The sequence below is a fragment of the Hylobates moloch genome, unplaced genomic scaffold (genome assembly GCF_009828535.3).
Source record: "Hylobates moloch isolate HMO894 unplaced genomic scaffold, HMol_V3 SCAFFOLD_11, whole genome shotgun sequence".
NCBI classification, from domain to species: domain Eukaryota; kingdom Metazoa; phylum Chordata; class Mammalia; order Primates; family Hylobatidae; genus Hylobates; species Hylobates moloch.
In genome coordinates, this window is record NW_026652286.1 from 81,036,107 (window position 1) to 81,044,558 (window position 8,452).

General features: G+C 40.1%; 1 protein-coding gene across 2 annotated transcripts in view; it reads right to left on the reverse strand.

Annotated features, from left to right (window-relative positions):
* Positions 1 to 4,448: 4,448 nt before the first annotated feature.
* The window catches only part of POGLUT3 (protein O-glucosyltransferase 3), a 27,120-nt gene continuing 23,116 nt past the window's right edge, over positions 4,449 to 8,452 (reverse strand). The window contains exon 8 of one of the 2 annotated variants that reach the window (XM_032167315.2): positions 4,449 to 7,278. In XM_032167315.2, coding sequence (XP_032023206.1) covers positions 7,153 to 7,278 — 126 coding nt within the window. In that variant the 3' untranslated portion in view covers positions 4,449 to 7,152. The remainder of the gene's footprint in view (positions 7,279 to 8,452) is intronic. The other variant, XM_032167316.2, reaches the window with a different exon arrangement.

An 8,452-nucleotide genomic window follows, 5' to 3' on the forward strand; every position in this document is an offset into this window, starting at 1 on the left:
GTAACGCAATCCGTTCTGTCCCGCCCCATTGCCCTCCTAGCCCCGCCTTCTAGGCCCCGCCTTTCCTCTACTCGGGCTCTGACCAAGTCCAGGCGATATAGACCAACCGCCTATGAAGACTGCTGATTCTGTTAGAAGCCCGCTTTCGATTGTCAATGGCTTTGAGGCAAAGGATTTTGGAAGGGAAAGCAAAATGATTGTCTACGAAGTTGAGCTTAGTATATAATAAAGCCCAGTCATTTCAACCAAGAACCTTAAAGATGTTGAGAAATATAATGATCTATTTAATTAATTTTTGTAAAATTTTTTTTGAGATAGGGTCTCAATCTGTGGCCGAGGCTGGAGTGCAGTGGCGCGATCTCGGCTCACTGCAGCCTGGAACTCCCCGGGCTCAGGTGATTCTCCCACGTCAGCCTCCCGAGTAGCTGGGACCATAGGAGTGCACCACCACGCCAGGCTCATTTTTCTATTTTTATTAATAGTGGCGACAGGGTTTCTCCGTGTTGCCCAGGCTGGTCTTGAACTCCTGGGCTCCAGCGATCCCCCCCCAACCCCACCTCCCGCCTTGGCCTCCCAAAGTGCTAGAATTACAGGCGTGAACCACCGCGCCCGGACTATTTAATTAGTTTAATTTATTCATTTGAAAATGAGAAAACTGATCCTTCTAGCTATTTGACAGGTCTTGCTCAAGGTCAAGGAATACGTGACTTGCAGTCCAATGTTATTTTGAAATGTAAGCTCTTCAGCTGGTTAAGCTAACTTGTTTTAAGTGAAAACAGACGACCTCTTGAATGAGTTTTCAAATGACCTTAAATAATGCAAGCACTGCTTATCTAAAGCAAGTCTGACTTGCTTGAATTCTGAGTCTGAAACTTTGGCAGTGCTTTAGTTGGTCACAGATTATTGCAATGTGAAAAAATCTTGTTCAGAACTGCCCAGTTTTGCTACGTTCCTCCTATGTTCATGCATGGAATATAATTTGTTTGTAAGGAAGATAGACTTTTAAGGAGGGATAAGAAACACCTGAAGAGAAATTTCCCTGTATAATGAAAACATTTGTACAGAAAAAATTCTTGGTAGGTTAATTCAGTGACTCACTGAGTTTCCAGAGTTCTTCAAAATCATCACAATCATAAGCAAGGGGTGAGCTTCAGTTTCTCGTCATGTAGTTACCTTGATGCATTAATACACATTAGTTATGAACAATAAACTGTAAAAATATAGTCATGGAAACATTAGGTGTATCTTAATTTTCAATCTAATAGAAACTGGATTAAAAAATTTAAATTCAGTCCAGGTGTGGTGGCTCACACCAGTAATCCCAGCACTTTGGGAGGCTGAGGTGGGCGGATCACTTGAGGTCAGGAGTTCAAGACCAGCCTGGACAACATGGTGAAACCTCCCCCTCTACTAAAAATACAAAAATTAGCCAGGCATGGTGGCGCACCGCCTGTAGTCCCAGCTACTCAGGAAGCTGAGGCAGGAGAATTGATAGAACCCGGGAGGCAGAGGTTGGTTGCAGTGAGCCGAGATAGCACCATTGCACTTCAGCCTGGCAGCAGAGCAAGATTCCCTCTAAAAAAAAAAAAAAAATTAAATTCAAAATTACACAACAATGTGAATGTACTTAAGTCCACTGAATTGTACAATTAAAACTAGTTAGAAGGATAAATTTATGTATATTTTACCACAATTTAAAAATTTTAAATTAAAAAACTACAAAACTAAGCCAGTAAATAATGCAGAACAAAAATTCCTAAATGTACCGGATGAAATATAAAAATAAATTTAAGGTATACTGCTGTTTAGATATTATTTTTATTAGGTTGGTGCAAAAGTAATCGTGGTTTTTGCCATTAAACATACATAATTAAACATAATGGCAAAAACCACGATTACTTTTGCATCAACCTAATAAACTCTGCATATTTTTAATGTAGTGCTTATCTGAATTATTTTAAAAAGTATTTACAATAGTTACTGCTGAGTACTTATGTTACCTCTAACCTGATCCACAAGAATTCAGCAATTTCTACATAATAGGCTCGAACATTTTCTTATTGCTCTAATACATGTAAAAATTGTTCAGTTCTTTAAAAGTATCTTTCTTTAAAGTAACCACAAGGGATCATAAAGACTAGAAACTGTCAAGTGTTAGGTTTATTCATTTATATGTACCTGCTTAAATCTAGGAACAGTTTACCAAGAAGCAGAACTCAGAAGAACTTCTGGGTGGTTTCACAGAAATTGTTCCTTCCTTCCTTCTCTCTTCCCCTCTCCACCCATTCTCTTCCTCTTCCTTTTCTCTCTTCTTTGTCTTACTACTATTATACAATATATCATATTATATTTATGAAATTAATATTCTTGCTTTCCACTTACAAGGCAAAGATTTTTCTTTATAAGCCATGTGAAGACAAGAGATAAGGAAACAAAAATGAATTGGAGTGAGGAAAGGGAAATATCTGTAGTGCCGAGGGAGACGAGTCACAATTATATGCCATTTCTTTCCTCTCTGCTTTGGCACTGGAGCAAACTCCAACAATAAGGGACTCCAAGGCCGTCCCCCGGATGTGAACATGGAATCTTTTATAATTGTGGAAAATATGTCATGTAGTAGAAAACCACAATGTCACACATGAGGAGTGGGTGTGGGTCAAAGGCACAGGTCCTGCAGTGGTCCTAAAGGAGGCCAGAGGGACCTCCAACCAGGCATCAATCCTCTTGTTGAGCCTTAGCAGTTTGAAGAGGCTAGGAGAAGGGAGTTGGCACCTTTAGCTAATTCTTGGCTGAGAAATCTGTCCTCTTCACTACAATGACTCGTTATGCCAGGGGACTGTTTGTCTTCTGTGTACCCTTGTTGTATTTTCTTTTTCTTTTTTCTTTTTTTTTTGAGATGGAGTCTCGCTCTGTCGCCCAGGCTGAAGTGCGGTGGCAGGATCTCAGCTCACTGCAAGCTCCGCCTCCCCGGTTCACGCCATTCTCCTGCCTCAGCCTCCCAAGTAGCTGGGACTACAGGCGCCCTCCATGATGCCCGGCTAATTTTTTGTATTTTTAGTAGAGACGGGGTTTTACTGTGTTAGCCAGGATGGTCTCGATCTCCTCACCTTGTGATCCGCCCACCTCGGCCTCCCAAAGTGCTGGGATTACAGGCGTGAGCCACCATGCCTGGCCCCTTGTTGTATTTTCACCGTCAACAAAAATAATGGTGCCAAGCTTAAATTTTTTTTCTTTTTTTTCTTTTTCTTTTTTTTTTTTTTTTGAGACTGTAACCACACAATGAGTTCTCCTTGCCTGCTGCCTAGACAGAGCCAATTTATCAAGACAGGGGAATTGCAATGGTTTAATTCTTGCAGCGTTGGCTGTATGGGAGACCACAGTTTTATTTCTTGAATCAGTCTCCCTGAAATGTCAGAGATTGTGGTTTTTAAGGACAATTTGTTGGGTAGGGGATCAGAAAGTGGAGAGTTGCTGATTAGTTGGGTCAGAGATGAAATCAAAGGGAGTCGAAGCTGCCCTCCTGTGCTAAGTCAGCTCCTGGGTTGGGGCCACAAGACCAGATGAGCCAGTTTATTGATCTGAGTGATGCTAGTGGAATCATCGAGTGCAGGGTCTGCAAAATATCTCAAGCACTGGTTTTAGGTTTCACAATAATGATGTTATCCCCAGGAGCAATTTGAGGAGGTTCAAAATCTGGCAGCCTTCAGATGCATGACTCCTAAATCATAATTTCTGTGTTGTAGCTAATTTGTTAGTCCTGCAAAGGCAGTCTAATCCTCAGGCATGAAGGGGGCTTCTTTTGGGAAAGAGCTGTTACCATCTTTGTTTCAAAGTTAAACTATAAACTAAGTTCCTCCCAAAGTTAGTTTGGCCTATGCCCAGGAATAAACAAGGACAGCTTGGAGGTTAGAATCAAGATGGAGTTGGTTAGGTCAGATCTCTTTCACTGTAATGATTTTCTCATTTATAATTTTTGCAGAGGTGGTTTCAAGACAGGATCTTGCTCTGTTGTCCAGGCTGGAGTGCAGTGGCATGATCATAGCTCACTGTAATCTCAAACTCCTGGGGTCAAGCAGTCATCCCACCCCAGCCTCCCAAGTAGCTGGGACTACAGGTGTTCAACACCATGTCCAGCTAATTTTTAAATTTTTTCTTTTGTAAAGTTGAGGGTCTCACTATGTTGCCAGGGCTAGTCTTAAATTCCTGGGCTCAAGTGATCCTCCTGCCTCGGCCTCCCAAAGTGCTGAGGTGTGAGCCACCGTGACTGGCCTTTTCTTTCTTCTAATGTTATTATAGATTTCTGCCCTTTAGGGACTGAGTGGTGATTTTGGTTCATTTATTCATGAAGACATAATAGAATCAAAATTAGACCAATGCAGTTATAGAAATACCAGGGCTATAAGTGGTTACAACCTCTTTCTTAAAAAACAAAAGGTATCTTTTTCAAATTTTTATTTAGAAAATTTATTTTATTTAAAAAGTATATATATACATATGTCCCAAGATATAAAGTTCTAAACATAGATTTAAAAAGAGCATAATGGAAAAAATATAAATATTTCCTGTTCCTATTTATATCTTTTGTGCATTTATTGTCTTTTCTAAGATTGGCATTTTTCTTTATTTTGCAATTTGACCCATACTTATAGTAAAAAAAATTTAAATATTATAGAAAGGTATAAAGCAAAAAGTAAAAATTCCCTTCACTCCATCTTCTCCTCAGATATTGGTGAATCTCCTCCCAAACTTTCAACCACATAGATACATTTTTGTTTTCAAACCAGAAAGCCATTAACACTAATTCTTTAAAGGCTGCGGCTGAATTGGCAAGATGAAGAATTACGTAGATTAAGGCTGCTGTCTCCCTATAGAATTTTTTGAGGGATTCCACCTTTTTTTAAAGCACATCCTTCCTGTTCCACTCACTGAAGCTGCCTGGTTTGTCTCAACTTGCTTTTAACTATTAGGCCTGTTTGGCAGAGGCAATATAAATTTTTAAAAATTTAAGATGTTTAAAATGCCATTAGCCTTTAGCACCTGGAATTTAGGCAGAAAGGTATGAGGCAGGCAACCTTTCTTGCCATAACCCCAGTTTTGACAAGCCTCAAACACTATGTACAATATTTAAGACACAAATTCATTAGGTATGGTCTCAGGACAGCTTGCTCTTACTTAATACTTGTGTGCTTGTGGTTTTGCACAATGCATGGGTATTAGAGTTTGCCTTGGATACTTGGCATTGATTAGACTGTTCTGAAATTTGGTTATGCTTAGTCAAAAAATTCTGTTTATTGTTCTTCAGCAAGAATAGATGTAACCACTTTAAAAATAGTTACATTGTTTTCCAGATTAAGTAAATATTTCAGTTAGGAGAGTACATATTTTTATTTTTATTTTCCGTTTTTGAGATGGAGTCTCACTCTGTCGCCCAGGCTGGAGTGCAGTGGTGTAATCTCTGCTCACTGCAACCTCTGCCTCCCAGGTTCAAGTGATTCTCCTGCCTCAGCCTCCCGAGTAGCTGGGATTACAGGCAAATGCCACCATGCCCGGCTAATTTTTGTATTTTTAGTAGAGACGGGGTTTCACCATGTTGGCCACGCTGGTCTTGAACTCCTGACCTCAAAAGATCCGCCCACCTCGGCCGCCAAAGTGCTGGTATTACAGGCGTGAGCCACTGCAACCAGCCAGAGTACTTATTTTAAAATTGGGAATGAGGATAGCTCTTGTTTTAGAACATGCACTTTAGTGAACTGAACCTTGGACTGAGGGTTACAAGGAGTATGTAATGAGCTTTCAGGCTATGAGTCCTAAATCCTGACCTTGTCCTAAAAGACAAAGGAAATTTCCAAAGTTTTTATCTTAGCAATGACACTCACTGAAATAGAAAAGTGGTGGAGTGAGGAATGGATGCTTGCCTTTGTTGTTGGCCTATTATTAGTGAATCCCAAGACAGCAGGCTTCCTGAAGATTGTTGTAGAGGTTTTCAGTGTTTTCAAGGATCCCCTTTTCAGCTTAAAAATAATGAACGCCCTTCACCTGACTACAGTTATCTTTTACCTATTGAATATAGAGATAATGAATGATACCTGTAGCATACCTTCATCTACATTAATAACTGTATTGTCTTTGATGGTATACAACTCAGATAGATTTGGAATTACTACCTTAAGGCACAATTTCTCCTTAATGTTGTCACTGGCTTTGGCAAAATTTAGTTTAAAGGATATGAGTAGTGCTTTAAAAAATATTCCCTCCACAGTCTCCTTGCCACCTTTAATAACAGAGTCATTCTCTTCTTCCTTAAATATCCTTATCAGACTTTCTAAAAGGAAGCTGTTATTAATGAAAGTCAAAAGCAGCTTGTAAGAGGAGAAATTACGCAGTGACGGCGGTGGGGGAACCCTGAACAAATATTTTCTCTTCATAATTGGAAGTGGAAGAGAAAAAGCGAACAGGGGATAGAAACAAACCAATAAAATACGTAAACCAATAAATATGTAAACAGTTTTGCAGAGGCTGATTTATATTTTAGCAAGACTCTCTATCGGCTATGATCCCCAAGTTTTCTTTTTAGAGAAACTATGATGCTGATAATGGCAGTTTTTATGCAAAAGATATTAATATCCAATGATATTTGGTAATGCTTGTTCAAATACAGGTTGAACATCCCTCATACAAAAATCTAAAACCTGAAATACTCCAAAATCCAAAACTTTCTGAGTGCTGACAACATCACATGGGTCACTAAGATAGTGACACCTTTGCTTTCTGACAGTTCAATGTATACAAACTTTGTTTCATGCACAAATTATTAAAAATATTATATAAAATTACCTTTAGAGTATGTGAACAAGGTATATATGAAATATAAATGAATTTTGTGTTTAGACTTGGATCTCATCCCCAAGATATCTCATTATGTATATGCAAATATCCCCAAATCTGAAAAAATCTGAAACCTGAAACACTCCTGGTCGTAAGCATTTCAGATAAGGGATACTCAACCAGTACTGCTATATCCATCTACATATATAAAGCCACCGGGAGAACTAGTCCACTTGGTAGAGTCTTCTGTACTGTCCTTCACAGCTTAGATCTGATCCTTCCTTAAAGATGTAGCCGGGATACACAGGAGTGTGAATCTGGTCTGACTCAAAGCTCTTCTCTTGAAAGCTTTTTCCTGCGGCACTGGCAGATGGCTGTGCTATCTTCTGGCTGAGGAACAAGTTCCATTCCATCACGTACTTCGGGTTTGCTGGACTGGCGCTCAGCATATTTCTGAAATGCGGGTTTAAAGGGAACTGAAAGGTTAGTTCACACTTCATTCTGTTGACTCCCCCACCCACTCCCATCCGCAGTCACGCCATCTTTTCTAGTTGCTGTGTGTCTTCAGACTAAAACCAAAGGTCTGGTTTATTCCAGTCCTAAAGTTACATTTTAACTTTAGCTATCACAGGCACTAGTGATAATTCATAATCTAGCAAGAAACCCCAATCCACAATTTTATGTGTTGGTTGGAAGCCTCTACAAAAGGGATGCCAAGCCAGATGTCCCTACCTGAAACAAACAGCAGCTCTCAGCATTTATCTTCCACTTGTTAATGAATAATTAACTTTGTTGAATACTCAAGCCAGCAAACAAACAAGATAATCATCTGAAAAGTTGGCAGTCTCACACATCCTTTCCTTTAGGCCTACAGTCACACACATGTTTGAATGGTGACATGTGTGTGGAAAGTTCCTCCACTGTGGCCCTGAGTGAAATATTTCTATAAATGAAGTTGGTTTTTTTTTTTTTGAGACATGGTCTTACTCTGTCACCGAGGCTGGAGTGCATTGGCGTGATCTTGGCTCACTGCAGCCTCCAACATCCTAGGCTCAAGTGATCCTTACACCTCAGTCTCCTGAGTAGCTGGGACTACAGGCGTGTACCACCATGCTCGGATATTTTTTTTTTCATTTTTTGTAGAGATAGGGTTTCATCATGTTGCAAAGGCTGTTCTTCAACTCCTCGACTCAAGCAATCTGCCTACCTCAGCCTCCCGAAGTGCTGGGACTACAGGCATGAGCCACCCTGCCCAGACATAAATTGGATATTTCAGTTCAATGATTCCATGTCCATTTCGCTGTATATTCCTGGTACTGGACCAAATGCAACAAAATGAGATGAGCCTAATTAATATTTTAGAGAGAGAAATTCCTACCATTAAAATTGAAACTATTTGGGAGGCTGAGGCTGGAGGATCACTTGAGGAACCAGGGCAACATGGCGAGAGCTTGTTTCTAAAAAAAATAAATAAATTAGCTGAGTGTGGTGGTGTAGTCCCAGCTACTAGTGGGAGGCTGAGGTGGGAGGGTGGAAGAATTGCTTGATCCCAGGAGGTTGAGGCTGCAGTAAGCTGTGATCATTCCACTGCACTCCAGCCTAGGTGACTGAGTAAGAAAATATATAT